The sequence below is a fragment of the Zootoca vivipara genome, chromosome 9 (assembly GCF_963506605.1).
Source record: "Zootoca vivipara chromosome 9, rZooViv1.1, whole genome shotgun sequence".
NCBI classification, from domain to species: domain Eukaryota; kingdom Metazoa; phylum Chordata; class Lepidosauria; order Squamata; family Lacertidae; genus Zootoca; species Zootoca vivipara.
In genome coordinates this window covers 71,377,645-71,395,598 of record NC_083284.1, presented here as the reverse complement: position 1 = coordinate 71,395,598, position 17,954 = coordinate 71,377,645, and the positions used below count along the sequence as shown (strand labels likewise).

Genomic DNA, 17,954 nt, shown 5'->3' with positions numbered 1-17,954 from the left:
CAAAGGGAGGGGGGGACACACCCTGTTCTTCCCTATTGGCATAAGTAGTAAAATCAAAGCAGACATCTGGAAATCTCTCCTTTTTACATTATCCCTTGGAACTGTGTGGTCTGTTGGTCACCTTTCCTACTAAATCAAGCTCCCAAACTTTGGAACTGCCACATCCACTTTTTGATAGGTTTGAAAAATAATATTGGTTTTCTTATAGTTTGTCTCTCTCATTTGCTAGCATTGCTAAAAAAAAGTAACATAAAATACACCGGAGTCCCATTGGTAAAGTGGAAAAAAGGTGCTCCCAGTTACTTCACATTCCCAAGAATGGCTTCAGATTCTAAGAATACGCAATGAGAGATCATGTCATGGCTGCCTTGTGCAGGAGGGAGAGAGAGACAGAGAGAGAGAGCAGGAGAAAGGGTGTGAAGTGGGAAAGCACAAAGTGTATTTTCCCAGTCTATCTGCTAGTGCCAACCTTGCCTTCTACTGGCTGGAGGCATGCAAGGTTGCTTATGCCCAGCAAAAGTTGTCGTCAATGAGGCATTGCGGCCCTCAGCCTGAAAAGGGCCCCCTGGCATAGCTGCCAAGTCTCCCATATTCCCCGGGAAACCCCCGTTTTTCCAGCTGTCCCCAGCTGAAAAAATGGATTTTTTTTGTTTTTCCCCGGTTTATTCTGGCGCGACGGCTATTTTGGAACTGGGCGGAGCATGCTCAGAAGCGACTTTTGATGCTGCTCTGCCCAGTTCCAAAATGGCTGCAGCGCGACTTCTGGTGCGGTGGCCATTTTGGAACTGGGCACAGCAGCATCAAAAGTCACTTCTGAGCATGCTCCGCCCACTTCCAAAATGGCCACCGCGCTACTTCCAGTATGCTACTTCCGGTCCGGTCCCTTATTTTTCAGAGAGGAACTTGGAAGGTATGCCCCCTGGCCCTGTCCTCATGTCTTGGCGTTTATGTGTGTGTGTGTGCCTCTTTTTGTCTGCCTGAGCCAAACTTTCTTTCTGTCCCTCTAGCATCAGCAGAGCCAAGCCCAGCCTGCTGTCAAGGATCCGCTCCTATGTCTGCTCATTCCTCTACGCACCTCAGGAAGGTACTGCCTGCACAGATCTTTCGAAAGGCTCCATTGTTGCTTCGGCTTGTTCTTAGGTCCTCCACCCGCAAAAAGGGCTGCAGGTGCACATGTAGCGCAAAACAGGTGGAGAAATGCGGGCAAATGAAAGCCACCGCGGGTGCTTCTTCTTGAAGCGGTTCCTGGCAACCGGGGATAATGAAGGCAACATGATTCCGTCAAGGGATGCTGTCAGTTACGCAATGATAGTTTGATGAAGCCGAATCAGAGTGAGAGTAGTGCTTTGTGCCCTCACTCTGAATGGACAAGCTTTTTCATCCCATTTCGCAGCCCTACGGAGCAATCGGGCGGAGGAAGGGGGTGTTGGAAATGCAACCTCCTGACAGGGGGTGCGGTAGGGGCGGGTCGCCCCGGGTGTCACCACTTAGGGGGGTGACAAAATGCCGGGCAGTGTCTCTCTTGGGAGTGACGTGGTGGTTGGGCACCTGCAGGCTCCGCCCTGCCCCAAACAGTCCGCCTGGCGCCTCCCCCTCAGCTGTAGGGCAGCTGAGTGGGAGGAGGCAGGCAGACTCCTCGGAGGCCCCACAGAGCATCGTGCCCCGGCTCGCCCCGCCCCGTTGGGAGCAATGACTATCATTCCTGGCAGACCACCCTACATAGCTAATGAGCTGAATTTGGCTTAGGACGCAGCAATTGTGCCATGTGTTTTTGTGGCTGTTGGATTTCTTTGTGGGATCTTGGGACACACCTCTTGATTATATACATCAGCTGTTTGGACCAAAGCTTCTCTCTCTCTCTCTCTCTCTCTCTCTCTCTCTCTCTCTCTCTCTCTCTCTCACACACACACACACACACACACACACTTGTTGTTGTTTAGTCGTGTCCGACTCTTCGTGACCCCATGGACCATAGCACGCCAGGCACTCCTGTCTTGCACTGCCTCCCGCAGTTTGGTCAAACTCATGTTCGTAGCTTCGAGAACACTGTCCAACCATCTCGTCCTCTGTCGTCCCCTTCTCCTAGTGCCCTCCATCTTTCCCAACATCAGGGTCTTTTCCAAGGATTCTTCTCTTCTCATGAGGTGGCCAAAGTATTGGAGCCTCAGCTTCAGGATCTGTCCTTCCAGTGAGCACTCAGGGCTGATTTCCTTAAGAATGGATAGGTTTGATCTTCTTGCAGTCCATGGGACTCTCAAGAGTCCCCTCCAGCACCATAATTCAAAAGCATCAATTCTTCGGTGATCAGCCTTCTTTATGGTCCAGCTCTCACTTCCATACATCACTACTGGGAAAACCATAGCTTTAACTATACGGACCCACCATAAACCATAGCTTTAACTATACGGACGGACACACACACACATAATTGCGTTTTCACCCATTTCATTTAAGCTACTCTACATCCATGGCCACAGACTGCATTTTTGCATTCCATTTATGTTTAACTCCCAACCCCTTTTACATTTCCTTCTTTGCACCGTATAAACCTGACAAATTAAGGCTCATGTTCCATGAAAGCAGTGGAGCGGACTCTGACACACACACACCCCAAAAAATGCTTCTTTCATCATAACATCGGAAACTTGAATGGAACTGTTGGGTGCTACCCATGTGTGATTGTGATTTTTTTGTGGAATTGCAGGCTTCCAAATCCCTCTGAAGCTGGTTCTCTCCCTCGCCACATCTGTGATTGCTGTCTATCAGGTAAGAAGCTAAGAACCCACGGCCTCTCCAGCCCAGGATTCTGTTCTCATGGATGCCCACAAGCAGAAGAGCGCTCTATTGCACATGTCTCCCAACAACTGGTATCCAGAGACATAAGAACATCAGAAGAGCCTGCTGGGTCAGGCCAGTGGTCCATCTAGTCCAGCATCCTGTTCTCACAGTGGCCAGCCAGATGAACCATCTCTTGGTTTACAGGTGGCCCTCCTCCTTCTGGCAGTCTTCGTCCCCAGCATCCAGATAGTAAGGTCTGGGATGACCAAGGAGCTGACTGCACTCTTCATCCAGTTTGGTATAGTTGCCTCTGAAAATCCCGCTGGGATCCCTGGAGACAAAGAGTTAGCGACCCTCAAGCACTACATCTGGTCGCTCGAAGGTGAGTCTTTGGGGCCCTGGTCTTGTTGACAATGTCCATTTCTGCCCCTGAAAGGAGCAAACTCTGGAGGTGAGGTAGTCCCAGAGTTGGAAGGGGTCCCAAGGGCCGTCTAGTCCAACCTTCTGCAATGCAGGAATCACAACTGAAGCATCCCCGAGAAATGGCTCTGAAGAACTAAAGAAACACAAGGATATAAGAGTGCCCATTCCTGGCTGTGCCCCCTTCCCACATTTTTATTTTTCAATTATTCCCCCCCAAAAAAATAATAATAATGAAACTGTAGGAACAAGAACTGGGTCATGAATACAGTCTAGTCTTTTGTATTTATCTTGGGGCATATCTCTAAGCACATTAATGATCAATATAACCAGCTGGTTGGCCCCCTAACAGAGAAGCTAAAAACAAAATGATAATAAATGTCGATCCAGCATTTTAGTCATCGTCCCCATAATTCAATTGAAGTGACCTTTCCACCTTCCCAAGTTTGCTGAGCTATCAAAATGTCAATTAACAGATACATAATGAATTCAGCTTAGTGCCAAGATCTTTTAAATCTTTCAGAATTCTCTGCACAGGATCTACCAGCATGACAACCCCTGTCAGGCTGCTTTTGTACTTTTTTCCAGAAACAGTTTTTCTGGATAAAAAATAAAAATAGGAGGAGCCTTGTTGGATCCAACCCATCTATATATATAAAAATGTAGGCATTGCGCACATGGATGAAACAGCCTTTCTCTGTAACTGCTGAACCGTAATGTAACAAATTCGGCCACAACGTTCCATGCCCATCAGGGAGGGATCTGGCATATTTCCCCCCCCCCAAAAAAACACACCTTTCACACCTAAAATAATGATTAAACACAAAAAGTGGTGCCCAAATTAGACGTCACCACCAGACGCTCTGAAGACTCCAGCGGCTGCACCGCCAGATGACATCACAAAATTCCACAGCAACCAACTGAAAACAGTCCTTTTGCAGCAACAAGGCCCAGCTTTTTCAATAGGCCACAGCATTGCCAAGCAGGGAAAAACAAACAGAATAGGGGGGTGGGGTGGCCAGGAATGAGGCACAACAAAGGGAGGGGAAAACACATAGCCATGGGGGGGGGAGGACCCTGAGTCAGTGGGGGGTGGGTTGGGACAGGGAAAACTGAGTAGGCCGCAGCGTTGCCCAGCAGGGAAAAATGAGTGGGCCTCACCATTGCCCAGTAGGCCACAGGCAAAAACAAACAGAATATGGGGCTTTCACAACGGGGGGGGGGGTATCACAGGGATGAGGCACAACAAAGGGAGGGGGGAAACCCATAGCCATGGTGGGAAGGAAGAACCCTGAGTCAGCCAAAGCAGTGGGGGTGGGTTAGGACAGGGGAAACTGAGTAGGCTGCAGCATTGCCCAGCAGGGAAAAATGAGTTTTTCCCCAAGAAAGGAGTGGGAGAAGGGGGGAAACACATGAGCCTCTGCTTTCTAGGCATGGGAAAAGCAGAAGTGTGGACGAGCACTTTGAGAACCAAAATTCCACAATCCTTCCATCCTTAGTCATGGTCATTGCATTATTGTCTTCAAATTGGACTGTTGCTACAAGTCGAAAGGAAGGCTAACACATTCCCCAGTTACTACAGTATCTGGGTATCTTTCATCTGATGAAGAGGGCAAGTTCCAAACACGGGAGTGCTGATATGGCGATGTAGTTATCAAGTTGGCTGCCTGCCCCACATGCTTCAATGTTTCTCCAAATGCTTTATTTTCTTCTTTTTTGAAATCCTAAGCTCCTAGCCCTCATGCTGTGCATGCAGAGACTTTTCCCTTTCTGAAGTTCAGAGCAGATGGATTCTGGATGTAGGGAAGCACTGCAGAAGAGACCAGAGGCATTGTGTTCTGGTCTGGGGTCAAAGTTTCCTAATCTGAGGGGCGTCTTATGGCATGCAAACATCCTTGTCATTGTGGGGGTCTGTTGGGGGTTTCCTTTATGCAGATTCGCCCTCTTTCCCTGCTTTCTTCCTGGGCCATTTGCCAGCAAGCTAAAAGCAGCGCTCAATGCCAAGAAGCAAAGGGGGAGTGAAATGCAGAAATGCAGGCAGCAGTTTCACCCCACAGATGGTAGTGCTCACAAAGGCTTGCGGGGAGGGGGGGTATGTGGTAGAATCCTGCATTTGGCACAGAGAGGATGGGGTGGAAAAGATGCGGCATGGAGAAGGGGGAGGGGGGAGTGCATAGCCGATGAAAGGCTGACTGACAAGCAGGCAGACAAATGGGCTGCTGGTCTTGTCAGCTCTCCCTGGTGATAAGGACCCGCCCTCTTGCTATACCAGAAGCACACCTGAACCAAGGGAATGCATGTGAGAGTCAGGGAGCACACCTGCCCCAAGGTACCACTTTAAGCAACCCCGGCTTCCCCCAAAGAATTCTGGGAGCTGTACTTTGTGAAGGGTGCCGCTGAGAGTTGTTAGAAGGTCCCGATTCACCTCCCAGAGCTGCAATTCCCAGAGTTCCCGGGGAAAAGAGGGACTGGTTGTTAAACCACTCGGGACCCACTCCTGTTTTTTTTGCAGTCTGCTTCGTCTCCTCCCTGGTCGTCTCCTGCCTGCTGACTTTCTGTATGCTGATGAAGTCCATGGGGAAGCACAGGTGAGCCTTGTCCTTCTGGACTCTTGCCGTGGGCAGGGAAGGTAGGTCCATCAGGGCAAACAGGGCTCTGCCCCACCCAAATCAGGCTGCCCCAAGCCAGCCCCCTTCTGCTTCCCTTCTTAACTGGCAACCCATCCAAGAGATATGGCATGGCATTCCCTTCATCTTCCTCCTGCTCCGTTTCACGTTGTGTGCATTAAGTTCCCCCGGCTGAAAACCCTGATCCAGCATTGCAGAAGCTCTGTGGTTTGTGCAATAAGCCACTTCCGCTGTTGTTCTCATCCCTGCTTTGAGAGCAAATGTCCTCACTTGGCATCCACCCTCCTAAAAGTCCTTCTTTCGCAATGAGGAGTTGATCTATGGAACTCCTTCCCCCGGGAGGCAGTGATGGCCACCAACGTGGATGGCTTTAGAAGAGGATTGGACAAATTCATGGAGGAGAGGAGGACTATCCATGGCTACTGTGATACCACAATAGCCGTGCTCTGCCTCTACAGTGGGAGGCAGCAATGCTTCTGAATACCAGTTGCTGGAAACCACAGGAGGGGTTTCTGCAGGACTAGATGAGGAGCCCCCTTCGGCCTGGTCCAGCAGGCTCTTCCTACGTTTTCATCTATCCTTCTTAGGCATAGCTGCCAAGTCTCCCGTTTTCCCCGGGAAATCCCCGTTTTTCCAGCTGTTCCTAGCTGGGGGGAAAACGGATTTTTTTTTGTTTTTCCCCGGTTTATTCTGGCGCGGCAGCCATTTTGGAACTGGGCGGAGCATGCTCGGAAGCGACTTTTGATGCTGATCTGCCCAGTTCTAAAATGGCTGCAGTGCGACTTCTGGCGCGGCAGCCATTTTGGAACTGGGCAAAGCAGCACCAAAAGTCACTTCTGAGCATGCTCCGCCCAGTTCCAAAATGGCGGCAGCGCTACTTCCAGTCTGCTATTTCCAGCCCGGTCCCTTATTTCTCTGACAGCAACTTGGCAGGTATGTTCTTAGGTGCTCTCACATTCCACTTGACAGCATCTTCCCCCGGTTTCTCCCTCTCCGTTTTCAGGATCAACCTCCAGCGCCTGTACCAAGGGGCAGTCACAGACGTCTTCTATCGCTCTCGCAAGATTCAACCTTCGCAGCAGGCTCTGGTGTGCTGGATGTGCTTTGCCAGCTTCCAAACTGCATTTGCCTGCTTAGGTAAATGATATGCTAATTTGCACCTTTTGTGTAAGGATCGGGGCGGAGGTGCTGGTGCGTTAGAGGAAGGTGCTCCGGAACAATCTGCGAAAGGATACAGTGGTACCTCTACTTACGAATTTAATGCATTCCGAACACACATTTGTAAGTCGAAAAAAATTGTAAGTTGAATCCCATAGGAATGCATTGGGAGAAAAAATTCGTAAGTTGAAGCAACCCTATCTAAAAATTTGTAAGTAGAAAAAATCCTATCTAAACTGCATCCAAGATGGCGGATGAAGCTCCTTTTGTAAGTAGAAAAATTCGTAAGTAGAGTTATTTGTAAGTAGAGGTACCACTGTAACTGCAATGGAAACTAATGCAATAAAACCTGCAACAAAGGGCCATCTCGTCCAATCCCCTGCAATGCAGGAATCTATTTCCCAACAACAACCCACAACCCTGAGATTAAGAGGAGTCTCATGCTAGAGCAACTGAGTGATCCTGTTCCATGTTGCCCTTAGGGAAGGACTTTAGGGCAAGGACCAGTAGGTGTGGTTGCTCCAAAATGTTGCTAAGACAGCCCACCCACCTTGGGGGGGCCCTCAGACCCATTCTGCATCCTGAGCCCCACAGTGCTATTGGGATCAGGCTTGGATTGACAGGCTCTGGTGCAGGTGGGGGAGAAACACAGGAGGAGGGGCATTCCATGCTCTGGTAACCTGTAGGCTAGAGGAGTGTGTGTGATGTATTTTGTGTTTTTATCCTCTGAATGGGCGCTTGATCTTTGGATGAAGGGCAGAATATGAATTTAATGACAGATGATGATGATAATCTCCCCCTTTCCACCCCAACTTTGGCCTCTTTGGAAGGGGAAGCAGGGAAGTCGGTCCTCCAATTGAGAAAACCGCTGTCTGACACCCAGGAGAGCCACTGCCTGTCAGAGCAGGCAGTACTGAGCTGGATGGTCCGTCTAGCCCAGGCACCCCCAAACTTCGGCCCTCCAGATGTTTTGGACTACAATCCCCATCATCCCTGACCACTGGTCCTGTTAGCTAGGGATCATGGGAGTTGTAGGCCAAAACATCTGGAGGGCAGCAGTTTTGGGGTGCCTGGTCTAGCTTGTCCACACTGGCAGCTTCCTGTGTTGTGACGGTATGTTCTTGCCCCTGTTCCAGGTCTGCTCATCCAGCACATCGTCTTCTTCGTCTGCACTGTGATTTTCACTTTCTTTGTGGTCATCCCCCTGCAATCTGGCAGCAACATGCTCCTCTTTAAAATCATGGAGAACATGTGGTAAGAGTTCTACAGGCCTAATGGGCGACATAAGTAAAGGTAAAGGGACCCCTGACCATTAGGTCCAGTCGCGGACGACTCTGGGGATGCAGCACTCATCTCGCTCTATAGGCCGAGGGAGCCGGCGTTTGTCCGCAGACAGCTTCCAGGTCATGTGGCCAGCATAAAGCCGCTTCTGGTGAACCAGAGCAGCGCACGGAAACACCGTTTACCTTCCCGCTGTAGCAGTACCTATTTATCTACTTGCACTTTGACGTGCTTTTGAACTGCTAGGTTGGCAGGAGCTGGGGCCGAACAACGGGAGCTCACCCCATCGAGGGGATTCAAACCGCCGACCTCCTGATCGGCAAGCCCTGGGCTCAGTGGTTTGGACCACGGTACCACCTGCATCCCTAATGGGCGAGATACCCAAGCTTAAATCTGCAAAATGCCAAGATTGAAAATGTTACCCCAAATGAAAACTCCCTTGGATGAAGGATGCTCAAGCCAATATGGAAGTTACTTCTGCAAATGTCCAGCCTTGGTTTTGGAGCAAGGATACGTTTCAGGGCCTTCTTTCATCACACTGGCATTGCATTTGAAGATGAAGTTGGCCCTTGAGTTTCTCTCATTCTCCTCTTATCGTAGCAGCCACAAAAATGACAGGATCCTGACTGTGGCATGCAGAGAAGAAGGTGTTAACTCTTTCCTACCATGCCGTGGTCCCATCAGTGGTGCATTTAAACAATTGCAGACCAGGGGTATCCAATGTTGTCATCCAGATTTTGTGGACCACAGCTCCTCCTGGCCCTGCCTCTGACCTTGCTGGCCAGGGATGCTGGAAGTTCCCCACCACCACCACCACATGAAGTAGCCACATGACTCTCAGAACTCTAGGTAACAATGAATGTGGCATTTCTGAATACACCCACCCAAACCCGCTGCCCCCGCAGTGCTGCCAAGTGCTGAATAGTCTGTGTTTCATAGAACTTTGGATTGGAAAGCAACCTTGGAGGTCAACTTGTCCAACTGCAACATCCCAAAGACATGACTCTCCAGGCTGTGCTTAAGCCTCCAGTTTAAATGCCCCACCACATCCCAAGGCAGGCCCTTTGCACTTGAGTACTTAGGAAAAAAATTCCCGTCCACTGAAATATTTGATTTACAGAAGATGTCTAGATCACTGAGCATTACTCATCTAGAAAGGTTCTAAGACTGAAGATTCCTCGTCACCCTTGCAATTTCACAGATCCCTTGAGTGGAACCATGACTATTGCACCAGTTTAAAACTGTCATGCAAATCCTATACCCTGAGCAAAACTGGCCATTTCTGATTTGCTTTTTTTTTTTTTGTCTAGGCCTTTCTGGTTGACCTTGGTGCTGGCTGTGGTTGCACAGAACCTCCTGACTCACTACTATTTTCTGGAGCGTGGCCGCCTCCCTAAGGAGCTGACCAACAGGTGACTACGGAAGTTGTTCATCCCAGCTAGAGCATGAGAGAGCAGCACCTCAGTGTCTCTTGGATTGCTTCTTGCAACGGCTGCGCTTGTTAACATCTCAGGGTCCAGATGATGGAATACAGATCACAGCTGTGATGTAGGCAATGACCACATGTGCACACACATGGAAAGCAGTATCATATCACTTTTAAAAAATCATGGCTTCCCCCCAAAGAATCCTGGGAAATGTAGTCTGTTAAGAGTGCTAGGCGTTGTCTGGAGACCCCTAGTCCTCTCACAGAGTTACAGTTCACAGAGTGGTTGAACAATCAGTCTGGGAACTATATAACTTTGGGAGATATAGGTCTGGGGGAGAAGGGTTTCCTAGGAACTCTCGGCAACCTTAACAAACTACAGCTCCCCAGAATTGCCTGGGGAAAGGCATGGCTGCGGTATGAATCTGCTTTAAATGTTTAGCGTGGATATGGTCAATGAGTTGCGTTCCGGAATCAGAATGGGAAGAGTGAATTGGTTTGATTGAGACCCTTAAACCAGTTTATGGTTGCCCAGAGGTTAGGGGCGTAAGAAGGCATCGTTTTCCCTTCCACTCACTTTTTGTCATGTGCAACACCGTTTCCGTTCAGCTGCAGTTTGTCTTCCACCAAAAATGACATGATTGGCCTCTCTGTGAACTGTGGCAAAATTGTGTAAGTGACATAGCTTAGGTAACTTACACTGTCATGACACCCCCCCCCCCCGTTTCAATGTAGAGGAAGCACAATCCAGGGCAGAGGGGGTAGTCACAATCCATTATGTATTGATTTGTGGACCAAAAGCCACAAGAAGAGTGACTCCCAATTCTATGCCCTGGGTTGCGCTCCGTTTGGGACATGGGATGAATCAGCGAACATCATCAGCTTCTGCTCCCATTTCCATTTCCACCAGAATTCTCGGGGGAAGGCGTGGCGGGTGGGCGGGAATCATGAACAGAAGAAGCTCCTGCGAGGATATGCAGGTGCCGCTTGTGCAAAAATAATAATCTGTCTGCACTCTCTCCACTTTTCCCCTCTGGGAAGACGGGCGCTGTACATTGTGACCTTCTTGCTGTTCCCCATCAATGTGCTCGTGGGGGTCTTGGCAGCAGTCTGGAGGATGGTGGGGTCTGCACTGTACAATGTCGTCCACTTCTGCCGGCTGGATGTGAGCATGCTAGGCCACGGCGTGGAAGTCTTTGATCCAGGTTAGCGGAATGCAAGCGGTTTGGTCCCCTTTTCTGTTTTCCTCGCCTGCTTCCTTTCCTTCTGCCCTGCATTGCATGCTCTTTCTGGCAATATGTACCTAATTCAGGAAGCTGAGATCGGCTGTGGAAGCTCACTAACAACATGCTTTGCACTTTAAAATACAGATTGGATGGCTTTCCCCTTCATCCCTGGGGGCACTTCCAGGATAGGATTCACTCATGTGCTGGCAATATTGGATTGCACAATAAAAGTTTATTTGGCAATCCTGCACAATAACACACACACACACACACATACACAGAGACTTTTAAAAATCATGTTATTAAATGCAAAAACAAGCGTAAACAAAATCATCACAGAAAATGAGTTAGAAATATTGAAATCCTCCGGTGATCTCGGGGTTGCCTGGAACAGTCTTCTGCAGCAAACAAAGGCAGGAATCTTCTGCAGCAAACAACAGGAATGTTTTCAACTGTCTTCCCCCTGTCCCTTCCTCCTCTTCCCCCTACTGCACGACCCTCCAGGCTACCGGACGTATTGCCATTACTTGAAGATTGAGGTCAGCCAATCGCACCCCGTGATGAAAGCCTTCTGCTTCCTGCTCCTCCAGGTGTGCAAAAAGGGACCCCAGCCAAGAGATGTGGAAGAAGGTGAGCATTCTCCCCCCCATCCAGCCCCATCATCACTAAATGGATGCAGATAACATCCAGCTTCCTGCTCACTCACCCGCCTGCTCTGCCATTTGTGGCCAGTCAGGGAGATGATTTTTCTCCTTCATGTATGGAAAGATCACTTTTCTGTCTCTCTCTAGAGATTCTCATGGGAAACACGGGGGGGGGGAGCCAGCTGTGGGTTTGCTTCCTTGTCCCAAAGGCCTTCTGGTGAGTGCAGGTGGGGAGGTCAGATCTGTGAAAGGATGAGTGACTTTGGCATCCACATTGTTTTTCTGGGATATCAGGTGCGCTTACCTGTGATTCCTTGCAGATAATAAGGCACAGTGAAGACTGTGGTGTCTTTGTGAATAAATAATAATAATAATAATTAATGTTAATTTACACATAAATGCAACCTGAGCCTCGATGGAGGAGCTCCCAGCTAGGGCTGGGTGATACCTGCTTTTCAACATCATGATATATCTGCAGCTAGATATCATGATATACTGATATACCGCAATGTCTGAAATGTATCTCGGCTGCTGCTTCCTCCCCACTGCCCAGCCCTACAGCTGAGTGAGCCCCCATACAACTCCAGCCTGTGCCAGGAGGAGGGGCAGGGGTGATGCTTCCTCAAAGGTGCACACACCCAGGCAGACCGAGCCCAATAAGGTGCTCACCCACAACCTACTCAGGCTCCACCCACCTGCCTGCCTCCGCCTTCACCTGATTGGGTGGGCTGTCTCTTTCCTCCCAGTCAGTCACTCCAGGAGTGACCAACCAGGAGGAAGAGGCAGCTGCCTGCCTGGGAAAAGGCAGAGGCGTAGACAGACAGGCGGGCAAACAGGGCCGTCTTAAGCCCACCCAGCGCCCTGGCACTAGGTCCCTCCAGCGCCCCCCTCCAGCGCCTCTCCAAGGGCCCGGGAGTGCCAAGCGGACCACGGCAGCAGCGGGAGGCCACCTCCGAGGACTCCACGCTGTGCCTCCTTCTCGTTTCCCCAGCGCTGGGTTCTGCTCAGTCAAGCTTCACCACCAGCGCACGCACCGCGGGACCAGCAAGAGCTGCTTGGGCGCTGTGCGCGCGCTGGTGGCGAAGCTCGACTGAGCGGAACCCAGCACTGGGGGAACGAGAAGGAGGCGCAGCGCGGAGTTCTCGGAGAAGGAGCGCAGTCCTGGTCAGATCGCCGGAACCCTGCGCTCACTTGGCGCCCTTCCAGTGCCTGGCGCCGTGGTTCTCCACGCCACTAGCCTCTATGGCTAGGACGGGCCTGCAGGCAGAGCCTGAGAAGGTTCTGGGCAAGCATCTTCTCAGGCTCCATCTGCCTGCCTGCCTTCCTACACTTTTGCATTCAAGGGAAGAGTGCACACTTTTGAGAGGGGATGTTTTTAAAGCAGCACCTAAGCTATAAATTTAAGGTTTGCAGAATGAAGCCTCAAGCCCTTCCACTCTGGCTAGGGACAAAAAATGGGGAATTTGCCCCTCCTTAGCTGAGTGCAAGGTCGTCGCCCCCCCCCCTTGATGGTGGAATTGCCCTTGAGACTCCCTCTGGACACCCCAGGGAAAGTGTGTGGGGGTTCCTGGATCTTCACAGTGGCCCTTTTGTTGGCAGGAGTCAAGCTCATGAAGACCAAGGCGTTTTCATCGAAAGGGCCCAAGGGCAAGCGCAGCCGTGCACGGTGGTTCTTGGCCTACACCTTGCTCAACAACCCCTCCCTCCTGCCTTACCGAAAGGGGGCTCTCTTGGACTCCACTGCCAACGGGATGCAGGCCAGCCCGGCAAAACCTTAGCCACCCAGGCCAAAACCTCTTGGAAATGATGGACTCCGCCAGTGAGAAGAGAGAATCCCCTGTGCATTCTTCACCACCCCAATCCCTGTGTTGTCCTTTTCCTGTGCGCTCCATATGCACTCCATGTGCCTTTCCCATAGTCTCCAGCCTTTCCTTCCAGGGCCAAAGATGGGACAGAAGTGGTGTTGGCTCAGAGTGGGGGCAAGTGGTCAGCCGAGCTGACCCAAATATGTTGCTCTTCTGATGGCCCTCCCAGTTCTTCCTGGGCATCTTTCTCCCGTGGACAAACTAGAGTGTGCAGCTCCTAAATGCGGGAAGGGGGAAACAACCCACGTTGAATGTTTCATAGAACCATGGAATTGTAGAGTTGGAAGGAATGCAGGAATCTCAGCTAAAGCATCCGTGACAGAGGGTCACCCAACCTCTGCTTAACCTCCAAGGAAGGAGAGTCCGCCACCTCCCAAGGGAGACCGTTCCACTGTTGAAAAGCTCTTACTGTCAGAAAGTTCTTCCTGGCGCTTAGTCAGACTCTCCTTTCTTGTAACTTGAATCCATTGGCTCGAATCCTACCCTCCAGAGCAGGAGAAAGCAAGATTGCTCCAGCATCCATGTGACAGACCTTGAGATATTTGAAGATGGCTATCATAGCTCCACTCGGTCTCCTCTTTTCCAAGCTAAACATACCCAGCACCTGCAACCTCTCCTCATAAGGCTTGTTTTCCAGACCCTCGCTCATCTTGGTTGCCCTCCTCTGCATACATTCCAGGTTGTCGACATCCTTCTTAAATTGTGGTGCACAGAACTGGACACAGCATTTCACTCTCCAAGATGATGTATTTGAGGGGATTGTCAGATATCCTCCTAAGGTCCCCCTGCAAATCTTTCTGCTTAGTAATCCCCTGCTCTCGAGGAAGGCAACGTGCTGTTATTTACTCTCTGCACACCCCCTGGTGCCGTTGCCTCCCCTTCTTTTCTCCTTGAGGACTAACCACTTCTTGCCCTTTTTGTTAAGCCACTCCTCAGGCCTTGTGTCATGGAAGCTGGCAAGGTCAACTCCCAGAGCCTCCTAAGGTAGGACAGATCATAGTATAAAGAGAGTTGGACTCTCTGGTAATAACAATAAACACAATTTCATGGTTACACTCCAGTGAAGGCCTGGTTTGTCTATCAATGTTTGTGCGTTCCTTCCTGCTAGGGCTGGTTCTGAAATTCAATTTATGGGCAAACAGCCTGGATCTACACATCTACAGCCAATGTGCAGATCAGATGGGGAAGAAATTCGATTTAGTTTGCAGTTCCAGGTGAACCTACCAAATTCATACTTGGGTACAACGCTGAAAGGCAGCCCTCTTTCAGAAGCAGCATGTCTCCAAATTTTGCAATGCAATTCGCCAACAGAGTAATGTGTACAAAAGTGAGTATACAATGGGGGAAGTGTGTGTCAGAACCTACACATAATGGAAATTGCATTCAAACATCCAGTATATTAGGGGAAATTGCTTTGCAATGAAAATTGTATATTAGGGGGAATTGCATATAAAAATGTGTATAGCAGCAGAAATTCATGCAACTATGCAAATGGATTTTCATGAGGGTTTTTAAAAAGAAACATTGCAAAGCAGGGCCGGTGCGTCCATTAAGGTGAACTAGGCAGTTGCCTAGGGCACCAAAATGGAGGGGGCGCTGCCAGCGCACGCTGCTGCTGTGGCTCTGAGTGCAGCCACAGGGGCCTGGTGGTGGGGCGGCGGGGCGGCAGTAGCGCACAGCCATTGAGCTTCCTCTCCTCCTCTGCTTGCCCATGAAGCAGAATCAGCGAGATTCCTGCCTAGAGTGGCACCACGCGCCTACTGCCACGCGTCTGCTGCTTCGGCAGCGGCGGGAGCAACAGCTCCGTTAGCGGTGGCGACAGTCATGGAGAGGCAAATGGTAGGTGATCCTAATGACGTGGCCTTGACCATATTCCCATCATCATCATCATCATCAGTTCATTCAATCCTGTATCCAGAGATGAAACCAAAGCTACTTCTCAAGGTCATTCATTTGGGTTTGGCTGTGTAGCCTTTTCCATAAAACAACCCACAATTAAAAGAATTAAAAGGGATGTATCAGGTGTTGTGGGGAGGTCATGTCGCGCTCCTTCTGGGGCAATTGTCCACCTTTGGTCCCCAGGTCCCCACCCTGCACACAGCTCTCCCCTGTGGCTCCTAGAAGCTGTCCACAGGCAACAGCGGCCACTGTCCCTGGAGCAGCTTTGACTGGCCGGCTAAGCCAGGTGAAGGATATCCAATGGGTCTCAAACGCTTGGTGACTTAGGGACTTCCCCTGCATGCAAAGACAGGCTCTGGCGCATTGAGCAGACAAGGCCAAGAGGTCTTGAAGGTCCAGTGGTCAAGAAGGCAGTTTTTGCCCTTACTGTAGAGGGAAGTGAGGGTCAGATGAGGCTCATCGACCTGGGAAAACAGTCCATCTAGGAGAAGGAAAATTCTGGTGCTAAAACTCTGCCGCCTTGCAGAATATCTTCAGGAAAAGAAAAGGCTACACAAATTTGGAGTCCCCAAGACAACTGGATGGCACCTTGTACACCTCCTTTCAGCATCTCCTGCAGCCAAGCTGGTGCCAAATATAGTGAGACCAAGAGGGAGGTCCCATCATCTGGGCAGCCCAGGACCTCCATACACCACCCAGCCTTGTGCCCCAAGTCACTGCCATTGTAGTGGCTTGACTTCAGCCCCGCACTCTATTGTCTCTCGAGACAGACGGCTGCCAACTTAAGGAAGCAGGAGAGTGAATTGGGCCCATTTGCCACCCAAAGCTCCCTTTAGATAAGAACACAAGAATAGCCTGCTGCGTGAGGCAAGTGGGCCACCTAGTCCAGCCTCCTGTTCTCACAGTGCCCAACCAATGGCCAAGATGGGAAGCCTGCAAGCAGAATCCGAGCACAGGAGCCCTTTCCTTCCTGCAGCTTGCAGCAACAGATTCAGAAGCATTGCTGCCTCCAGATGTGGGGGCAGAGCAGAGCCATCCTGGCTAGTAGCCATTGCTAGCCCTCGCCTCCAATCCTCTTTTAAGCCCATCCAGCAGTGAGTTCCATCGTTTAACTATGCAGTGTGTGGAGACGTCCTTTTGTCTATCTGCCCTGAATTCAGTTTCATGGGATGTTCATGAGTTCTGGTGTTATGAGAGAAAGGAAAACTTTTTCCCTATCCACATTCTCTATGCCATTCTTAATATTAGAAACCTCCGTCATATCGCCTCTTCCTCACCTTTGCTGTAAACTAAGAAGTCACAAGAGCTGCAACCATTCTTCACAGGGGAGGCACTCCCTCCTCTTGATGGTTTTGGTGGTCATTTTGGACTCCAGCCTGGGGCTTTGCTCTGCTGCCTAATTGGCTGCTGGTTAATCCATCCGCGCCAGGATGATGCCCGAGCAGTGTGAGTGGAGCTGTACATTTGGCCAGGTGCCATGTTTATGAATATAATGCAGCCTTGATATTGCCAATAACCAGAATTGTGATGCATCCAGCACCTGTCAGCCGCTGAGCAATTTACCTTGTTGTGACAAAACAAACATACTCAATCCAAATGGTTTGCTTTGCTGCCAAAGGGAATAGAATGTTCTGCAGATTTACCATCTCTCCCCAGAGAATGACAGCTATCACCTGATTATAAAAGAATCCTTAAGTTGATTAAGCTTCACTCTATTTAATCAAGCAATTAAATCTGCATGAATTTGCTTTAAGCTGCATGATTTAGCTTTGAACAACAACAAAAAAGGTTTTAGATATTCTGTGTATGCACCCAACAACTGCAAATGGTCTCAGAGGCAATTCTTCCTCCAGTGGTGGAATGTATGTCAACACCACTCAGGGCACTCTCCTCTCACTGCCAGAGCTGCTGGGGTGGGCGCAAGCGTGCCACAGCCTCTCTCTGCCCCCAGGTGAGCTTGGCCCGGGGATGGAGCTACTGCCGGCGACATTGGGCCGTTGCGCGAGGAAGCCGTCTCTGCGGTTCCTTTGCGTGACAGAGCCAGGCTCTGATGAGGGAGCCTGTGAGGGGACATCTGGTTGAGCCCCCTGAAAAAAATGTGCCCCACAGGCCCCCCCCCCACTGCACCACCACCTTACTGAGAGTTGTTAGGAGCTACAATTCCCAGCACGCTTAACAAACTACAGCTCCCATTATTATTATTTTTTTGGGGGGGGGGACGTGACTGTTAAGTGATACAAGGCAGCTGCTGGTTCCTCGACATTCCAAATTTCTCATCTTATCTCTGGTTCCCTTTTTTGAGGGTGCTGTTTAACTAGACATTGCGACTGGGGCAGCTGCTGTTTTATCACTGCTTTGAGAGTGTGTGCGCGTGCGTGTTTAAAGGCGTTTTATATTTGTTTCAGCTGCCTTATGAGGACTCAAAAGTGGCAGGGAAATGTCTGAAGAAATAGACAACCCTCAGCGCCATTCTCTACAGGAGGGATGCGGAAACCTGTGGCCGTCCAGACACGGTTGGACTCCGACTCCCATCAGCCCCAGCCAGAAAGGCCAAAGGCCAGGGGTGGCAGGAGTTGGAGTCCAAGAGCGCCTTGGGGGGGGGCACCACGTTGAGGAAGCCTGTTGTTCCA

General features: G+C 50.3%; 1 protein-coding gene across 1 annotated transcript in view; it reads left to right on the top strand.

Moving 5' to 3' along the window:
• Window positions 1-14,392, top strand: part of STRA6 (signaling receptor and transporter of retinol STRA6) — a 39,199-nt gene extending 24,807 nt beyond the window's left edge. The window contains exons 8-17 of the mRNA XM_060278998.1: window positions 1,008-1,084; window positions 2,705-2,766; window positions 2,983-3,160; window positions 5,711-5,786; window positions 6,829-6,962; window positions 8,120-8,237; window positions 9,575-9,676; window positions 10,732-10,895; window positions 11,421-11,546; window positions 13,160-14,392. Of these exons, the coding sequence (XP_060134981.1) occupies window positions 1,008-1,084; window positions 2,705-2,766; window positions 2,983-3,160; window positions 5,711-5,786; window positions 6,829-6,962; window positions 8,120-8,237; window positions 9,575-9,676; window positions 10,732-10,895; window positions 11,421-11,546; window positions 13,160-13,338 (1,216 nt within the window). The 3' untranslated portion in view covers window positions 13,339-14,392. The remainder of the gene's footprint in view (window positions 1-1,007; window positions 1,085-2,704; window positions 2,767-2,982; window positions 3,161-5,710; window positions 5,787-6,828; window positions 6,963-8,119; window positions 8,238-9,574; window positions 9,677-10,731; window positions 10,896-11,420; window positions 11,547-13,159) is intronic.
• The last annotated feature ends 3,562 nt before the right edge of the window (window positions 14,393-17,954 follow it).